At 44.1% G+C, this 20,384-nt stretch overlaps 1 protein-coding gene across 2 annotated transcripts in view; it reads left to right on the top strand.

Annotated features, from left to right (window-relative positions):
• VWA3B (von Willebrand factor A domain containing 3B) overlaps nucleotides 1-20,384 on the top strand; it is a 247,870-nt gene that overhangs the window by 14,644 nt on the left and 212,842 nt on the right. For both annotated transcript variants that reach the window (XM_063078561.1, XM_063078560.1), the window contains exons 3-6: nucleotides 395-645; nucleotides 2,140-2,299; nucleotides 8,790-8,959; nucleotides 12,399-12,514. In XM_063078561.1, coding sequence (XP_062934631.1) covers nucleotides 395-645; nucleotides 2,140-2,299; nucleotides 8,790-8,959; nucleotides 12,399-12,514 — 697 coding nt within the window. The remainder of the gene's footprint in view (nucleotides 1-394; nucleotides 646-2,139; nucleotides 2,300-8,789; nucleotides 8,960-12,398; nucleotides 12,515-20,384) is intronic.

Below are 20,384 nucleotides of genomic sequence, written 5' to 3'. Positions count from 1 at the left end.
AATGTTGTACTTGGAAAAACTTTTTAGTGAGACCGATTTTTTTTCCATCTGCCTTTGCTGGCCTTTCTTTTCTTCTACCGAATTTCTTAAAAGCACCCTTTGCCATTTTCTGATAAAGATAATTTGTAACTGTAAAGATAAAATGCAGTCTGGAAACATTTTTTTGAAAGACTGCTGTGTTTTGAATAGATCACATCATCCTCTTTCTGTGGGGAATCATCCGAGGGTTTTTCAGTAGAGAGACTGGAACACTTCCTCCTGGCTTATGCGGGGTTTGGAGAGTCATTTACAAAATTGTTATTAATGCACAGTTCTTCATGGCAGCATTGTGGTTCAGATAACTTATTTTGGTGCTATTTTATTGCTTTTGTGTTTTACTTTCGTTTTCATTAAGCTGACAGCTAAGTCAGAATTGATCTATCAGTTTGTGGAATATTTAACACAAGCCGTGGAGAGCTACAAACAGCGGATGGAATGGCTCACCAGCAGAAGCCGGCAGATTTTTGGTGTCATCTTGGAACAGTGCATCACCATAGTGCTGGATTTTGGTGGCATTCTGGAGGGGGAGGTTAATTTGTGCCAAGATGCACTAATCATGGTCCTCCAGGAGCAGGTGGCTCACATAACCAAGTTCAATATCATACGGTGAGTACCCATCGGAAGAGGGTATTTCAGTGAAATTTCTAGTAATTTGCACATATCTGGAGGTAAATAGCATAGCTAATACAGTTAGCTCTGTGGTCAGGGAGGAGGTATTATCTTGTAATTTCCTAGAACATGCAATTTCATCAGAAAATCCACAGTAAATACATTTTAGGAATCTCTTTTCTGCTTTGCACAGGGCATCTTAGTTTTCACATTGAGAGATTTAGAAGCATATATCTCCAAATATAGAGATATGAGTTATATAGAATATATTCTCAAGGCCATAAATCTCTTCACTTATTTTAGATTTTTGCTTGGGTAATGAGTAATGAATTCAAAGGTCACAAATTTTACTGTTTTTCCAGGCTGAATTTGCAACCCAAGTTGATCTTCCTTGTAAATTGACCCCTTTAATCAGAACAACAGGTGGCTAGCTTTAGAGGATTTCCTGTATTTCAGAGTTTTGACAATCAATTATTTATGGATTCTTGGGCCCAAGAGAATTTGGACTTCAGCACTAACTTCTCATCTGGAATAGCAGTTGCACCTCCGTGATGAGAAACATCTGGATACAGGGGGATCTACCTAATTGATTTTTTCTTTTTAAAATCAAATCCTTACAGCTAAATAGAGGACATGTTTAGGGACAATGGCTAATCATGTTCTATCCCAGATTCCTATTGGTCATAGGTATATTATTGAAGGAATTAAGTGCTTAAGTGTGCAAAGCTTTTGCTTTCTTGGAAATGTTTGCTATAGCACATATGCCACTCACCCAGATTCTCTACCCAGAGATGCCACACAGAGGGGACACAAGTGTGTGCCATTTGGCCTCTGGAGGTGGGCTATGAAGGGCAATCAGGTCAATTTATTTGCAGTTATAAACACAGAGATAAATTCAAGTGGCTCTTTTAGCCGGGGGTGGGGTTGGGGGTTTCCATCAGTTGTTTCCAAGCCCAGACTAAATGGTTCAACCAAATTTTCTCAGGATTTAAAAACTAATGCTCTGCTGAACTCTAAACAATACTATTTTTGATCCCCCCCAAAATGTAAGTGATGGGAAACTTTCAGGACAATTGAAAACAATGTCATGAAAGAATTAGAAATAAAATAAAATTGCTGGTGATTTGTAAATCTTCATACCGCAAATCTTATAAACCAGTTTATAATAGAAGACAGTTACGTATGAAGCTAACTTCTCTCAATATTTTTAAAGCACTTGGTAACGTTTGCATTTTTGAGGTTTGTTGTCCCCATGTAAACATTGTTCTCCTAGTGAGGACATACAGCTCATGCAGTGTCATGGTGTTGTGTCTTCCACAGCCTGCCCACTCTGTCGGGAGCTTCGGGGGTGGTGGTGGCGGCTGCGCTTGCTTTGTCTCTCACCCCTGGCAGCATCAGGTGGCTCAGGCTCATGGCTGTGAGACCCTGGGTTGACATTTCCCCAGTGGCATCGATCACTGCCCAGTGACCACTGCCTGCGATTCCTTTCAGGGTTTCTCAAGAGCCTGTGAAATGGCAGGAAGATGCTACTCCTGTGACTGAACAGTCCATAGCCGCTGCCATCAGCTGGGTTGAGACACTGACTTTTGAGGTGACTGTGAGTGAAGTTAGCCGCTTGCATGCTCTGCTGGAAGCCGGGAAAGACAAAGCCGTGAGTGTGTATCTGTGGTTGGTCCTAGGTCACAAAGGTGGCTTCAAGCTTAACTCTTAATGCTCAGTATCTTCACACTGCCTTTCAGCTGACCTTGGCTGCTCCCAGCAGCATCCCACAGAGACCCCATCACTGGCATTGAAGAACACCATAGTCGTAATCCTGTTCTCCTCTGAATTTGGAACCGGTTGAGAAATAGAATACAGTCTCCAGATGGGGATCGAAATAACAGCTTTGGTGACAGCAGAGCTGGACCAACCAAAATGAGATTCCCAATACCTGTCCCCTGAGCCTGCCTAGGCTCCCCCTGAGGGGTGGTTGGGGCCTCAAGGCAGAACCTCATTTGGCCAGTGCCAGGAGAGCCACGTGCTGCTCACACCCACTGAGCATCAGGAAAGGACAGGGAGTGAGGCCGTCGCTGTGCACCTCTAACACATCAATCCCACTCCTGCTGCCCTGCCAATTAGATAAATCAACCCATCTCTTACAGGGAGGAGAGAGGGGTTGAAAGACTCCTCCTAGAACCCTGAGGATGAGGAAATAGGGTTTCCCCAACACCCACGTTCTGTGTCTTTCCCAGTTCGTCTTCTTTACAGTTGGATCTATGTATGCTTTCCGGTGTTAACTATATCCAAATCGATGAGTCCATCCATTTTCAAATGTTAATGTATTGACATATGCATTTTGATAGGATCCGTTTGGAAATGAAGCTTTACCTGGAAGAAGTGATTAAGTGGTGGTGTCTTATGTCTCTTTCAGCCACAGGGTCTGTGCTTTTGTGAGTGACTCTAGTGATGGGACTGTTGAGGGCAGTGGCAAGCTAGTGGGGAAGTACTCTGGGAAGGTGGGGTCCTTTGGGCAGACTCAACTCCCCAGGTGGGGGTAGGTCCGCTTGCCTTTGGGATGCAGAAACTTAGCACTTACTTGCTTCCTTCATTCTGCAAGCCTTGGGTTCGTGTAGCTTGAAAGGATAGCTCCCCGTGGCCACCAGCCTGTGTTCATCAGTACTGAGGGTGATGGTTTGAAATTGGAAACACATTGTTTTTCCTCATGAAGCCAGAGGAACAAATGTTTTCCATTAAGGAAGAACCAAATAAAACCCACTTTGTTCTTTGGCCCTTTGGGTTTGTTTTAACATCTGTAAAATTTCAAGTGTCTGAACACCTTAATAAGCATTCAAGAAATGGAACATTTCACAGGCTCTTGGATATGTGTGCATGAGTGTGTGCACATGAGTGTTCTTTTTCTTTGTCTGTTAACCTAGCTATTGTGGTCATGGCTGACTCTGGCCACCTGACATGCTTTTTTATGTCACTTGCTTTTTGTGTCCTTGCTTTTTTATGTCACTTCCATCTGGTTTGTGCCTCTCCTTTCTCTGGGCTTCATCTCTTGTCCAGGAAATAAGGAACAATTCAGTGCATTCCAGGGAAGTCCTATAGGAGAGGAAGTACCAAGAAAGAGCTCCCAGGCACCTATTGCCAAATGCAACCTAAACGTCCTTGAGAAGAGACTGTGGAGTATGGGAAATGCAAAGCATGTACAGACTGCTGTGTCCCTCCCCCTAGAGCCTCTATCTGGGTGTGTGTGTCAAAGAAAATTCTAGTAAATGCAACAAACTCATACATAAAAATTCCATGCCCTATGTTTTATGAGGAGGAAAAAAAAAAAAAAAAGCCTGCGAGGGGGTGGGGCAGCAGGGAGGAGTGGAGAGGAAAGGGTTCCCATGAGGGCCGCCTCCTCTGCTCCGTGCCACGCATGTCCACCCCGTGAGTTTCAAGTTCATCCACATAGCAGCAGTATGCTATGAACAGAAAAGATTTACGGCTTAAGAAATTTTTTGAACACTAAATATAAACATGCAGACTTTCCTTACTAATGATAACCTGCTTCGGGTTAGCATCTCTCTCCATGAGTGCGTCCTGGAGGGGAACCAAAAAAGTGAGTATTGTCTTGTGTCCACAAATTGACACAGAAATCCTATTATTGTACCAAGGCCACATGCGGAGTAATGGCTGAATGACGGGCGTGGTTATGGGGAAGGAGGACACCCAGAGGTCACTGGCCGCCTCCAGCACTGGGCTTTGTAACCACAGGCAGGCCAGGAAGACTGAACAGGGAGGGACAACTGAGGTGAGCCTTCGAGTCTAAGAAGAGCCTGGGCAGAGCATGGGGGTCTGTTTACATCATGGTTCTATTAATAGCACTTAAAGAGCACCCACTTGTGTCCTGTGGACAAGAACCTGGTTCATGGGAAGGGCAGCACGGCGGGTGTTGTGTAAATGTTTGGCGGTTGAGAGGGTATCCTCTGGTCCCCGGACATATATCTTTTGGAAGTTGGCAGTTTCCCTGGCCTTTCCGAGGAGGAGTGTGCACCAGGAGGCTGCAGAAGGCCTGCTGATGTGGGCGTCTTTAGGAAAGAGAAGGCTGTTTCTCCAAAGCCCTGGTTCTCAGCTGCCTAAGAAGACTAACTAGGTGCTTTGCTTCTGCTTTCAGGAGGAGACCACCTGCCTAGGGACACTGGTGTTTCTATGTTTGTTCTCTCAGCCTCTCTTCCATCCACCTGATAGGCACAAATCTATTTAGTTTTTTTGTTTAAAAAAAAATCATATTCACTTGGAGAGGAAGTGGGTGAATCAAAGACAGACCCACCTGATTCCATGGGGAGCCTTCACTGCTGGACTGTAAGCTGAAGGCCTGGCCACGTCAATCCGTGAACCTGGCATTTCATTTATTTCCTTGTATTGGCTCAGACGTGTATCAAATCTTCTCATTTTTGTGTCCCTAATGACTAACAAGGGCTCTATAAATGTTTGCTGAACGTTTAAGAAATGGAAAGGAAATAATGTTGATATTCTTGAGTTTGGGGCTAGATATGGGTCCAACAGATTCCCCATCCCCAAGCTGTGGCACAGATATGAGTTTTTCTAGATGAAGGCAGGTGGTCTGTGTGGGTCCAGGTAGGTGAATTCACTGAGCCTTGTAAGACTCTGGTAGGGATAGTGGGGTGGGGACAGGGATCCTGAAGCCTGGGAGGCCAGAAATTAGTGGTAGTCAAGGGTGTCAGGAGGGATTTTAGAAGCAAACAAGGTCACTGCCATACAGAATGGTCACCACCATGGAGGGAATCAGAAAATCAAAACAGGCTGAGCCAGGAAAGAGCTGCCACGGTTACAGGGAGGATCTGGAGGTTAGATGCACAGGTCCAGAGTTGGCTAAAATTGTTGCAGTGTTCTTCGTACACCTTTGAACAAGACAGAATTCATTTTGGCTTCCTTGAAGAGTAGAGATTTTATACTTAGAGGTCTTGGGGATGAGAGAGCAGGCTCCTGACAAGCTGGAGCAGAGGGCAGCCAGAGGAGAGGCAGCCAGTCCCATGCTGTTTCTTCTTCTCCCAGAGCTGCAGCCGGGAAGATGTCAAGGACTCTGGCTGGGCAGAATGCAGGTTACTGTGTGAAGCTGAGCAATGAATGGGCCAGACAGAACGTGACATTTTAAGTGAAAACATAAAGGCTCCACCCTACTTTATGTAGTATATACTGGCAGGAACTTCTGACTCACTATAAATAAGCTGCATGGAACCCACGTATTGTTTTATCAAATTCAGTGCAAATCAGAATTTAGGGAATTGCCGGTCTGTGAGGAAGCTGCTCCTAGGCTGGGTGCTACTGCTGATCCTCATGACTGGCCCTTGCCCTCCAGGAGCTGAAGGGCACTGGTTAAGGGATGAGGACTCCCATGAGGATAACTCCCTTAAGCCACACAACCTCCTGGACCCAACTTTTCGTCAGCAGTGTTGATAGCAGGAGATAGGAACCTAGAGCCTTGAATGGTGGGGGAGCTCAGGAAGTGAAAGCAGTGCCTGCCTGTGGCCACCTTCTCTGTCCTGTGGTCTTGCTTTCCAATTCTGGGACTCACCTTCATCTCTAGGAGGTGTCCAACCTTTATGAGCCAACACAGCATAGTGGTTGAGAGCCAAGGCAGAAGCTCGTGGGGTCAGGCAGCCTCGGTTTATTAGCTACAAGACCAAGTCAGTTAAACTTTCCAAGCCTCAGTGTCTTTGTAAATTGCACATGATAACAATAATTCATACTCCACAGGACTGTGGTGAGTGCTGCGTAAAATAATTCATTGTAGCTTATCATCCCAAATAGCTGATAGCCCTAAAGCCATTTGGCTTTAAGAGGCATTTTGCCAATTTGAGGGGATGTAGGGATAGGGAGCATATTTATCTTCCTTTCTGTTTTCCTCAGTGTGATTATATGAGCAGAAAGGAGAGGCAGAAGGCTGTGTTCGGGAGAGTGGGGGTGGGATAGGTGATTTCAATGGCAAAGCGTGTCCCAGGAAATCTGTAGCATGCATAACTCAGAATTGACAGAAAACATATGCAATTAAGAAGCTGAGTAATGAACTTCATGAACAGTGAATAATGTATCAGCCTTAGTAAAGGAAATCCTGACCCACTACTGGCTACAGTAATTTTCAGTCTGATCACATCTCGAGGGAAGAACATTTCTGCACAAGGATTTCAGATTCTTGGGTTATTGCCAGAGCAAAGAAGCTGAGTTTACACAACGTGCAACAGAGATGCAGTGGGGTTTGAAGCTGCTGACAGACAGACCACCTAGAGATGTATGTCCTCACCTCCCTGGTGATCTGACAAACCCTAGAAAATATGCCGTGTCTGTTCCTCTGTCTTGAGCCGTGTGTCATTTTATATGATTATGACAAGATAAAATTGACCCTTGTTAAACTTGGGCACTGATACATCTGGAAAACTAATAAATAACAGTGCAGCTAAGTGAGAGCCCATTTAATACATCTTACACAAGGTAGTGTATAACACCAGAAAAAGAAGGAAAGGTAATGCATTTGCTGGAAGAACAATATTAGTTGCCAAATAAGTAATCTGGAAAACACTTTCTTCCCTCTTTCAGTATTTCTCCTGCCTGCCAGGTGACTGACAGAGAAATTTACAACATTCCCCGGTCTTCACTTTTTAAAACCAGGGAGCTGGTGTTGAAAGGCCTAAGAGCAAGTCACGGGGGTGGTGGTGGGCGTGTCGAAGTAGCCTATCTCAGCTCCTGCTCCGGCCTCCTACCTCCCAGCCTGGGTCCTCAGCCACCACTGTCCCCACCTGCCTTCTTGGGCACACAGTGTACCCCATCTGCTGCAGACAGGGCATCCTAACCAACTGGGGGACCACCCAGGAGTCCACCCCTCTCTCTGCCAGGTGAGTGTAAGTCCCAGGGTTAAAGTTGAGGTGAGGCTACTTATTGATGATCTTCCACTAACAGGGGTTAGGATTAGTAGGGAGAGGGCTGCATCTCCTAAAGGGATGGTAACATCTGTTTAGCCCTAAACACAATGCATCTGCTGCGGTTTCTTCCCCGGTTAACTGTGGAGACCATCCATTACGACGATTTTAAAGGCAGGTTGAGATCTGTATTCCTGGCCCTCTGGGTTTTTACCTTTAGAGATTTATATATACGTAAATACATACGTACACACGTAAGTGTAAGTCATCTTGTTTAAGGTCAGTCGTGAAGAATAATCTGCATTATCTCCCTCTGTGCAAATGGAGAAACTGGAGTTAGATCACTTGTCTGAGGTTCCAGAACTCATCAGTGGTAAGCAGAGTGGAAGCAGAGTCTGGGGGAGAGTGACAGCAGTGTGGCTGAGCTTGGGGGACAGTTGTCATGGGCCCCATGGATGGTTTATGTCTCTCTAAATTAAGCAGAAAGCACTTTGGTGTTGTCTTCTACCTGGGTGAGGCACACATCTCCCAGAATCACTGATTTAAGATCGGTGTGTACGTGTGTGTGCGTGCACGTGTGCGTGCGTGTGTGTAGTGTGTCTGCTGTCACAGGGGTTGCGCATTCTACCATTCTTCTCATGGCCCAGTATGGTGTCGAGAGGCAAGGCCCTGTGGGCAGACCTGGCTCCTGACTGGCTGTGTGAAGTCAGGGCAGCCTCGCCTCCCCAAGCATGTGTTTACCTGGTGAAATGAGACAAGAGGATGCGCCAGCCTGTAATATGCCCTCCTTTGCATGCCCTGCCTCAGACTGGCGCTGGATGAGTTTGCATTGTAGAATTCTGGCACTGCCATACGAAATGGCTAATAAGCTTCCTTCCTGCAGTGGCTGTGCCAATACTTCCTTCATTTCTTGACTTGAAAATAACCACTCCTAACCTTATATATAATGTCTTTGTGGGCCCAGAGGAAGATGTTCTCCAAATCCACCAACCATGCTCTTCTCATGCCATACCCAAGACGGTAGCCAGTAGCAAGAGACCTGCTTGGCACCAGGCCTTGAATATCTAACTTCCTGACTTTGGCCCCCAATGTCCTCACAAAACACTGAGCAGTGCTGCTATTTTTCTGCCCATTTTTTTTAAAAGAGGCAATTTTGTAGAAAGCATATTTCCAATAAGTCCAGTACAAGGCTAGGGTGTGTCAGGGAGATAAATCGTTGGTACCACTGTTTTGCAGATCGAATCCATTTACTACTTTGTGGTGGGGGACGTTCCTGAAGAATCCAAGGAGCTTCTCCTCCAGAGGGCTTTGGAGATCCCATATCCAATCTACACAGTGTCCTTCAATGCCAGAGGAGAAGGCACTATAGCCTTCCTGAAGGATTTGAGTGCCAAAACCCATAGCAGGTAGGCAGAAACTGTGCTCTTGATTGACAGTGAGTGGGTCACCTGCTTACACAAGATCAACGGAGGGTCCTGGGTTCTTTGTGGTCTTCTTAACAAATCTGTTGCTGTGTTCTTTCCCCCTTTCCAATATGGTCTTTAGTCTATATGTGCCTTTTCTTCTCTATCCTGTATAATCATTCCTTTTTATTGTCTGCAGTTCTAATGCTTTGACATCTGGGGCCTTGCTGACCCTGGAGAGTCTGCCCCTCCCAGGGCTGGTCAATTCCTAAAGGTAGTAAATGGCTCGTCTGGGGGTGCAGATTTTATATACAAACCAACCCATCCAGAGCCCCATCTTAAGCCAGGCTCTCACACTCAGCACCACTATCCTGTGTCCTAATCAGGGCCAAGCATCAGACAACTCAGGACAGCCCCTTCACCCCAGAGCTCATTAAAATTATTCAAACGAACCAATCCTAAGCCTGCTTACTCTGCCCCGCCTGTTCCTTCCCATGGAAACTGCAATAAAGGCTCTCACCGGCCTTTTCCCATCTCTCCCTCTGCCTCCTGACTGACCCCGGTGCTTCCCTGTGTGACCCTGTGTGGCATGACATGCCCCTTCCTTGGGGGAACTCTATTAGTCTGCCTGGGCTGCCATAACAATATACTACAGGCTGGGTAGCATAAACAACAGAAATTTTTCCTTACAGTTCTAGGAGGTTGGGAAGTCCAAGATCAAAGCCAGTTCAGTTTCTGGCAAGGGCTCTCTTCCTGGCTTGTAGGCAGCTCACTGTGTGCTCACATGGTTGAGGGGGGGAGGGGGAGGGGAGGGCGAGGGGAGAGGGAGAGAGAGAAAGGAAAAAGAGTGCTCTCTGGGATCTCTTCCGCTTCTTATCAGGTTACTAATCCTCTTGGGTCAGGACCCCAGCCTTATGAGCTCATTTAACCTTTATTACCTTCTTATAGGCCCTATTTCCATATACAGACAGGTTAGGAATTAGCACTTCAACATATGAATTGGGGTGGGGGATGAGGGGACACAGTTCACTTCATAGCAGGAACTGCAAGTAACAAACTATATTTTCAATGGCAATAGTCTCCTGATCTGTTGGCCTCACCATACCTGAATGATAATAAAACCTCCCTTTTAAAACACAGGCCCCTCTCTTGGTGTGTGTGTGTGCATACATTTAGAGAAACCAGCTACTTCTGTGGTTGCGAGGAGAATTACTGAGTCCTTTCTTAATTTAGCTTGTCTGAAATGAGTACAGTGGCTGCCCAGAGCACTTGTCCTCAAAGGCAGGTGTTTGTCCTCTTCATCTGAGGAGCTTGGTAATGATACTGAGGCCTGGCCTTCACCTCGCAGGCTGACTCTACAAAGTAGAGGGGAGCCTAGTAAAAGGCATTTTAGTCTGTCACTTTGCATAATAACTGCATAGGCAACTTGATTGAAATGCAGATTCATGGCCACAGCCCCAGAGATTCTGATTTTCAGGGTCTGAGGAGGGCCAGGAATCTCCATGTTCAACAGGACCTCTGGGTATTCTGAGGAGCATTGCTCTGGCTTCTCTTAAAGCACTTTGAAATCTTTTGACATCAGGTACTTGGCTTTGATTCTGGGTTCCTGAGTCACAAAAAAACAGAAGAAGGCTCCCTGCCCCACCTTCGCTGGTAGAGAGAGACGAAGGCAACTGGTAGGGCACCTCTTTCATTTGTGCTTAGCTCTCCACTTGGCTCATCTGGGCACTTTCTCTGGGCATGCTGGAGCCTGAGAGTAATTTACCATGGGAGAATCTGCAGTTCAGCTGCTGATTTTTAGACTGTGTATGTGTGACGGTAGGTTTTGCAGAAAAGGATAAGAGTTGGATGAGCTCTCCTGTCCGTGCTCTGGCCCTCATGAATCAGCCCAACCCACAGCCAGTGGTGATCCTGCCTGCCCCTCTCCCTGCCCAGATGCCCCATGGCTCCTGGTGGGTCGCTTGGTGCACCTCTGGCTGTTGGGCATGAGCTGGAGGGTGGAAACGGCATGTCGTGAGCGTCTCATCTTGCAGGAGGCTGCCTCTGGCCAGTGACCCTCCAACTGGACTGACTCTGGCTCCCTGTGTGCCCTAGGCTGTGTCTGGGTGGAAGCAACAGTCCAGGCCTAGAGCTGTACTCTAAGGATTCTCCGCGGAGCCTGTCCTAATGGTGATTTGCTTCTGTGCAAGCGAGGCTGTATCAGCCGGAGGAACCCTCTGTCCTGTTCTCTTCTCTAATGTGGAAAACAGATCAGAGAGCGGAAATTCCTGGGCACCAAAGGCTTTGGCTCTCAGGCTGTGGGGCCTGCCAGGACAAACCTCAGCCGTCTCCCCTCCTTGCCCTGCGAGGAGTTCACGGGAGGAAGGACGCTGGCTGTTTCTGCTCTGGATGAAGCTCCTGCTGGAGACAGGCCTGGCCAGGCCAGGAGTCCACTGGCCTCAGGATGGGTGGCTGGAACGAGGCTGCCTTGTTCACTGCCATCGAGTCATGATCCCAGTCCTACCTGAAACCCTTTAGAAGTAGGACTGAGGCTTTCTGTGGTCCAGGCGGGGCCCCGAGACATCTCTCACCATTTGCCTGCCCATCTGTCCATCCGAAGCTGTGCTGTAGGGTTCTCTTTGAGTTGAGTGAGTGGTGACAGGCAGAGATGGAGCTCGTGAGCGTTATTCGAGAGCTCCTCTGCCAATCTGAAAGAAATGACCTGCTATTACCGACTTTCTGGATTCCAGTTAAGTGTCTTTGAGGGTACCACTCAGCCCATCACCCAGTGCATCCTGCCAGTGCTTGTCAAGCTTTACTGTGCACATGAATGCCTTGAGGGTCTGATTAAAGTGTGTGTTCGGACTCAGCAGGTGCAGGCAGGGCCTGGGATGTGGATCCCTAACCAGCGCAGAGGCCATGCTGCTGTGCTCCTTGGACCACACTTTGAGGAGTTAGGTGGGCCCGAAAACTTGCCCACACAGGAATTGTTTTCATCAGCGCTTAAGCTCCGATTCTGGGGAAGTGTGTGTTTGCTGAGTTAAAGTTGAGTGAAGCCTGTCAGCAGTAGGCACACTGGCCAATCCTGCCTGTGTCACCAGCTTCCGACACTCAACCCACAGAGCTGATGGGTGCTGTTGGGGCCCCCCTTAGACTCCCTAGGAACAAAAGCATAAATATAGGCATAGAATATCATTTTCCCAGGATCAAGAAATACCATTAGCTTGAGCTAACTACCCCCTAATGAAAGGACGAGTCATCAGCTAAAATCCCAAACCATCTGCAAGTCTCTCTACTGTTCTACCTCCCTGTCTTTTGCTTGTGGGTCAGGGAAAAGCAGTGAACGTGACTAGGATTAAGATGCTTGGCACCACAGGAGAGCAAATTCGCAGTCCTAAGAGAATTAGCAGGCATGCGCACACTCCTCCGTAGCAGCCTGAAGCTGACCATCTTTGTGTTTCAGATTCCACGCATTTGCCGAGAGAACAGACTGTGCAGAGTTTCCTGCATTTCCCGCCAAGGATGGCGACAGCGTGATTACTGGGAATTCAAGGAAACTGAAAGGAAAACTCCCTCCAGGTACCTGGAATCCAAAAGAAGCAGTGCAGTTTGTATCCTTAATGACCTCAGGTGATCCACATAGGGACGGCCTGTGTCTTTTGTATTATTAACGTGGGAACAGGACAGAGTTAATGGATATTAATGGTAAACTTGCCAGGCAACCAGGCATAAGTTACTACCCAGGGAAATAGCCCAAGTGCTATGTGTTTACTAATTTGGGAACCTTTCGGAGACACCCCGGGCATGTCAGTGCCGGAGTTCTTGGCACGGCAGAGCCGCCCTGCTGCTTGGGTTAGCTGGGAGGCTGCAGTGAGGGGCCTGCAGTTTGTGGGGGTTCTCATGTCCTTCCTGTGTTGAGAGCCCTACTTGTGGGTGCAGCGTGTGGGACTGACTTGCCCCTTGCGAGGATCAGAGGCCTCACAGGAACCTTTCTGGAGGCTGAATGAACCTCCCCTTTCATTCTAGGAATGTGATCAGAGAGCTTAACAGGCACAGAGAATGGGGTTATAAAATCAGTGAGAAATAGGGCTGTGATTTGGAAAAACAGTAGTAGAAGGTTACTCAGAAAGCCAGGAGATGGGAGTTTCTTTTGGGCTGATGAAACTGCAAAGAGCCAAGGACAAGGAATAAACACCACTGAGTGAAGGAGGGAAGGAAGGTCCTGTTGGATCGTTAGGTGCCATGACACAGTGGCTGGATAGACGTCTGAGAAAGCCCACCCCCACCTCCACCCTCCTGCTCATTTTTAGTTATGAAACAGATTTCACGCTTCAATATGAGACAGGACTACTCTCTGGGGAGAGGGGAGAGGCTGCAGCGTTCAGCTGCTTGGAGAGTCCTCTGTTTACATAATGGTACTGCGAAAGCTCCCGGGAGAAGGGCGCCAGGACCATAAGCAGAAGGCAGTTGCATTACCAGACTAGACTGTCAGATGCAGATAGAGACAGGGGATCAGGTCACAAAGCCTGTTCCTGACACTCTGTAGATCCAAATTCTTAATGCACAGCAGGGGAGAGGCTCCAGTAGAGCTCACTGGAGGTACTATTTTAGGTAACTGGCACCTTTATTCTGATCACAAAGTGAACATCTCCAGAGAATTTGAGAAAATACCAATTGATAAGCAGGACTGATGATAATCTAAGAAAAAATTAATTCAGAACATATGCCATGCCTACTGACACTAATTTACAAGATTAAGCTGAGTGGGCAATGATTCAATCAGGGTAGAAAATGTGAAATGTCACCAGCTCCCCAAGGCATGCCAGTTGCTGTAAATGGGGTTTGATGTTGGTCTCTGTGTTCTTTGGCAACTTAATTGTAAAGGGAAACATAAACTGCATAGTCTGCAGATTCAGCAGCTACCATCTTCCCAGCCCTGTGAAGCATACAAATTAAATTACAGATGAAAACATTTTTCTTGGAATGAAATGCTCAGTATGGCTTGTCATTCTAAATCCATTTCAGTGATCACATTTTCCGAATTTAGGGGGAGAGTCCCAAATCCTAAATATGCACTCTCATCTCTTCTATCCATCACAATGTCCCAGAAATGACAACATTTCAAAGCCTACCTTTCCCACTCAAAAACTGCCCAGAAATCTTTGACAGAATATTCTGGTTTGAAAATGTGTGGTTTTCAACGTCACCTGGGACTCACAGGCAGTTCCCTAACCTTTTCCTGATCAGTTCCCTTTCCTTGTTACCCTGTCAGCTGTTTCAAGCATGCATCAGTGGCAGTGTCCTTAGGCCACACTCTAGTTTGAGATGGGGGCGGTGTGCCTCTTTAGGAGATAGTTTTGCCTCATCGTACAGAAAATAGAGGCTATCAAGTGAGGGGTTGGAGAAGCATTGCGCAGCAAACCTGGCAACCTAAAAGAAATTTTCTGCTGTTATTATTGACCTTTTGGATTCCAGATAATTGGCTTTCAGAGTACAGCTTATCACCAGTGCCCAAAAAACTCTGTAGTCAAAATAAAGAATATTTTAAAAAATTGTGGTAAAATGTACATAACATAAAATTTCGCATTGTAACCGTTTTTAAGTGCACAGCTCAGTAGTGTTAAGCACTGTTGTGCAACTGTTACCACCTCCAGAACTCTTTCCGTCTTCCCAGATGGAAACTCTGTGCCCATTAAACACTAACTTCCCAGGTCTTGGTCCACTTGTGTTGCTGCAACCAAATACCTGAGACTGGATAATTTTTAAAGAACAGAAATTTATCTCTCTTGGTTCTGGAGGATGGGAAGTCCAAGATCAAGGTGCTGGCAAACTTGGTGTCTGGTGAAGGCTTGTTCTCTGCTTCCGAGATGATGCCTGTTGCTGCATCCTCCTGAGGGGACTAATGCTGTGTCCCCGCTTGGCAGAAGAGATGGAAGGGCCAAAAAGGACAAACTGGGTGCTCCCTTCAACTTGTTTTATAAGAGCACAAATCCATTCAAGAGGTGGAGCCCTTATGATTTAACCACTTCCTGAAAGGCGCCACCTCTTAATACCATCCCACTGGGTATTGGGTTCCAACATAGGAATTTTAGAGGGACACAAAGAACCCTATTTCCACTCCCCCAATCCCCTGATACTACCATTCTACTTTCAGTCTCTTCGAATTTGATTACTCTAGGTACCTCATAAATAAGTGGAATCATACAGTATTTGTCCTTCTGTGACTGACTTATTTCACTTAGCATGATGTCCTCAGAGTTCACCTGTGTTGTCACATATGTCAGAATCTCCTTCCTTTTAAGGCTGAATAATACACCATCGTATGTATAAGCCACATTTTGTTTACTTATTCATCCACCCATGGACAGACGCTTGGGTTGCTTTCACTTTTTGACTATTGTGAATAATGTTTTAAACGTGGGTGTACAGTTATCTCTTTGAGACTCTGTTTTCCATTCTTTTGTGTATATACCCAGAAGTGGAATTTCTGGATCACATATGATGATTCTATTTTTAATTTGGGGGGGGGAATCTCCATACTGTTTTTCCATAGTGGCTGCACTGTTTTACATTCCCACCCACCATGCACAGTTGTCTCACATCCTGGCCAACACTTGTTATTTTCGGTATTTCTGATAGTAGCTATCCTAATGGGTGTGAGCTGGCATCTCATTGTGATTTTGGTTTGCATTTTCCTAATGATTAGTGATCTTGAGCATCTTTCCATGTGCTTGTTGAAATAAATAATATTTAATGCAATGTTTTCAAAAAATCAAAATAATTGCAAAAAAAAAATTATGCTGATTAAAATACCACAATTTTAGGGCCAGCCCTTGGCTCATTTGGGAGAGTGTGGTGCTGATAACACCAAGTCAAGGGTTAAGATCCCCTTACTGGTCATCTTAAAAAAAAAAAATCACAATTTTAAATAAAGGCAGGCTAAACAATGCTGAGTGAAACCATACTGGAGCCTGAGGTAAGAGGAAGAATGTATGCCTCTATCTACATGTCTTTTTTTTGGACTGGTAAGGGGATTGCAACCCTCTGCACAGTGTTGTCCGCACCACGTTCAGCCAGTGAGCACACCGGCCATCCCTTTATAGGATCCGAACCCGCAGCCTCGGCACTACCAGCGCCGCACTCTCCCGAGAGAGCCATGGGGCCAGCCCTCTACATGTTTTTATTTATTATTTTTAGTGATTAATTTGTTTCTAGGTTATTAAAATAGCTGAAAAATATTGAAAATATTAAAACTCACAACATTATCTTAAGTTTAAATATTTTGGGAGTATATTCATAACTTTTGCTAAAGTTTTATATTCATCAAGGATACTTTCAAACTTACTTTCTCTCAACAGCTCTCAACTGAAAATGAGATAAGAAAAGAGGTAGATTTTGAAAATACTTTTGTTTTTTTAAATTTTATTTTGTCGATATACATTGTGGCTGATTATTGCTCCCCATCAGCAAAACCACCCTCCCTTCTCCCTGCCCCCCTCCCCCCCAACAATGTCCTTTCTGTTCGCTTGTTGTATCAAATTCAAGTAATTGTGGTTGTTATATCTTCTCCCCCCCGTTTCTTTTTGTGTGTGTGTGTGTGTGTGTGTGTGTGTGTGTGTGTGTGTGAATTTATATATTAATTTTTAGCTCCCACCAATAAGTGAGAACATGTGGTATTTCTCTTTCTGTGCCTGACTTGTTTCACTTAATATAATTCTCTCAAGGTCCATCCATGTTGTTGCAAATGGCAGTATTTCATTCGTTTTTATAGCTGAGTAGTATTCCATTGTGTAGATGTACCACATTTTCCGTATCCACTCATCCGATGATGGACATTTGGGCTGGTTCCAACTCTTGGCTATTGTAAAGAGGGCTGCGATGAACATTGGGAAACAGGTATACCTTCGACTTGATGATTTCCATTCCTCTGGGTATATTCCCAGCAGTGGGATAGCTGGGTCATATGGTAGATCTATCTGCAATTGTTTGAGGAACCTCCATACCATTTTCCATAGAGGCTGCACCATTTTGCAGTCCCTCCAACAATGTATGAGAGTTCCTTTTTCTCCACAACCTCGCCAGCATTTATTGTTCAGAGTCTTTTGGATTTTAGCCATCCTAACTGGGGTTAGATGGTATCTCAGTGTGGTTTTGATTTGCATTTCCCGGATGCTGAGTGATGTTGAGCATTTTTTCATATGTCTGTTGGCCATTCATGTATCTTCCTTTGAGAAATGCTTATTTAGCTCTTTTGCCCATTTTTTAATTGGGTCACTTGTTTTTTTCTTGTAAAGTTGTTTCAGTTCCTTGTATATTCTGGATATTAATCCTTTGTCAGATGTATATTTTGCAAATATTTTCTCCCATTCTGTTGGTTTTCTTTTCACTCTGTTAATTGTTTCTTTTGCTGTGCAGAAGCTTTTTAGTTTGATATAATCCCATTTGTTTATTTTCCCTTTGGTTGCCTGTGCTTTTGGGGTTGTATTCATGAAGTCTGTGTCCAGTCCTATTTCCTGAAGTGTTTCTCCTATGTTTTCTTTAAGAAGTTTTATTGTTTCAGGGTGTATATTTAAATCCTTAATCCATTTTGAGTTGATTTTAGTATATGGTGAGAGGTATGGATCTAGTTTCATTCTCCTGCATATGGATATCCAGTTATCCCAGCACCATTTGCTGAAGAGGCAGTCCCTTCCCCAGTGAATAGGCTTGGTGCCTTTGTCAAAGATCAGATGGCAGTAAGTGTGTGGGTTGATTTCTGGATTCTCTATTCTATTCCATTGGTCAGTGTGTCTGTTTTTATGCCAGTACCATACTGTTTTGGTTAGTATAGCTTTGTAGTATAGCTTAAAGTCAGGTAGTGTTATGCCTCCAGCTTTATTTTTTTTGCTCAGCATTGCTTTGGCTATGCGTGGTCTTTTATTATTCCGTATAAATGTCTGGATAGTTTTTTCCATTTCTGAGAAAAATGTCTTTGGAATTTTGATGGGGATTGCATTGAATTTGTATATCACTTTGGGTAGTATGGACATTTTCACTATGCTGATTCTTCCAATCCAAGAGCATGGGATATCTTTCCATCTTCTTGTATCCTCTCTAATTTCTCTCAGCAGTGGTTTGTAGTTCTCATTATAGAGATTTTTCACCTCCTTGGTTAACTCAATTCCTAAGTATTTTATTTTTTTGGTGGCTATTGTAAATGGGCAGGCTTTCTTGATTTCTTGTTCTGCATGTTCACTATTGGAGAAAAGAAATGCTACTGATTTTTGTGTGTTGATTTTGTATCCTGCTACTGTGCTGAAATCATTTATCAATTCCAAGAGTTTTTTTGTAGAGGTTTTAGGCTGTTCGATATATAGGATCATGTCATCTGCAAACAGGGACAGTTTGACTTCATCTTTTCCAATCTGGATGCCCTTTATTTCCTTCTCTTCTCTGATTGCTCTGTCTAGTACTTCCAACACTATGTTGAATAGGAGTGGTGAGAGTGGGCATCCTTGTCTAGTTCCGGTTCTTAAAGGAAAAGCTTTCAGCTTTTCCCCATTCAGGATGATATTGGCAGTGGGTTTGGCATATATGGCTTTAATTATGTTGAGATACTTTCCCTCTATACCTAACTTATAGAGTGTCTTTGTCATGAATGAGTGCTGAACTTTATCAAATGCTTTTCCAGCATCTATAGAGATGATCATATGGTCCTTGTGTTTGAGTTTATTAATATGGTGTATCACATTTATTGATTTGCGTATGTTGAACCAACCTTGCATCCCTGGGATGAATCCCACTTGATCGTGGTGAATAATTTTACGTATGAGTTGCTGTATTCTGTTTGCTAGTATTTTAGTGAGGATTTTTGCATCTATATTCATCAAGGATATTGGCCTGTAGTTTTCTTTTTTGGTTATATCTTTACCTGGTTTTGGTATCAGGATGATGTTTGCTTCATAGAATGAGTTTGGGAGATTTGCGTCCGTTTCAATCTTTGGAATAGTTTGTAAAGAATTGGTGTCAATTCCTCTTTGAATGTTTCCTAAAATTCTGCTGTGAATCCATCTGGTCCTGGGCTTTTCTTTGTTGGGAGCCTTCTGATAACAGCTTCAATCTCCTTTATTGTTATTGGTCTGTTCAAATTTTCTACGTCTTCATGGTTCAGTTTTGGGAGCTTGTGTGTGTCCAGAAATTTATCCATTTCCTCCAGATTTTCAAATTTGTTGGCATATAGTTGTTTATAGTAGTCTCAAATGATTCCTTGTATTTCAGATGAATCAGTTGTAATATCACCTTTTTCATTTCTAATTTTGGTTATTTGAGTCTTCTCTCTTCTTTTTTTTTGTTAGCCATGCTAATGGTTTGTCAATTTTATTTATCTTTTCAAAAAACCAACTTTTTGATTCATTGATCTTTTGAATTGTTTTTTTGGTTTCAATTTCATTCAGTTCTGCTCTGATCTTAATGATTTCTTTCCATCTGCTAACTTTAGGTTTGGATTGTTCTTGTTTTTCTAGTTCTTTAAGGTGAAGTGTTAGGTTGTTCACTTGCCATCTTTCCATTCTTCTGAGGTGAGCATTTAATGTAATAAATTTCCCCCTTAATACTGCTTTTGTAGTATCCCACAGGTTTTGGTATGATGTATCATTGTTTTCATTAGTTTCAATAAATTTTTTGATTTCCTGCTTGATTTCTTCTTGGACCCATATGTCATTAAGTAGAATGCTGTTTAATTTCCTATGTGTTTGTATAGTTTCCAGAGTTTCGTTTGTTATTAATTTCTAGTTTTAATCCATTGTGGTCTGAGAAAATACATGGGATAATTCCAATTTTTTGAATTTATTGAGACTTGATTTGTGACCTAATATGTGATCTATCCTGGAGAATGATCCATGTGCTGATGAGAAGAATGAATATTCTGAGGTTGTTGGGTGGAATGTTCTGTAGATATCTGCCAATTCCAATTGGTCTAGAGTCTTGTTTAGATCTTGTGTTTCTCTACTGATTCTTTGCCTAGATGATCTGTCTAATATTGAGAGTGGGGTGTTCAGGTCCCCTGCTATTATGGTATTAGTGTCTATTTCCTTCTTTAGGTCTAATAGAGTTTGTTTTATAAATCTGGCTGCTCCAACATTGGGTGCGTACATATTTATGATTGTTATGTCTTCTTGATGGATCAGTCCTTTTATCATTAAGTAGTGTCCCTCATTGTCTCTTTTTACGGTTTTTAGTTTAAAGTCTATTTTGTCAGATATAAGAATAGCTATTCCAGCTCGTTTTTCTTTTCTGTTTGCATGGTAAATCTTTTTCCATCCTTTCATTCTTAGTCTATGTGAATCTTTATGGGTGAGGTTGAAAATACTTTTTAATTGATGAGTTTGCTTCCATCAAAGTCAGAAAAGTAAAATTATAGTAACTTCCATTTGTTGTTAAAATTATGTAAGTTTTAATATTTCTGCTTTTC

Source organism: Cynocephalus volans, chromosome 14 (genome assembly GCF_027409185.1).
Source record: "Cynocephalus volans isolate mCynVol1 chromosome 14, mCynVol1.pri, whole genome shotgun sequence".
NCBI classification, from domain to species: domain Eukaryota; kingdom Metazoa; phylum Chordata; class Mammalia; order Dermoptera; family Cynocephalidae; genus Cynocephalus; species Cynocephalus volans.
Note: the sequence above shows the minus strand (reverse complement) of the source record. Positions and strands in the feature narration are given on the sequence as shown.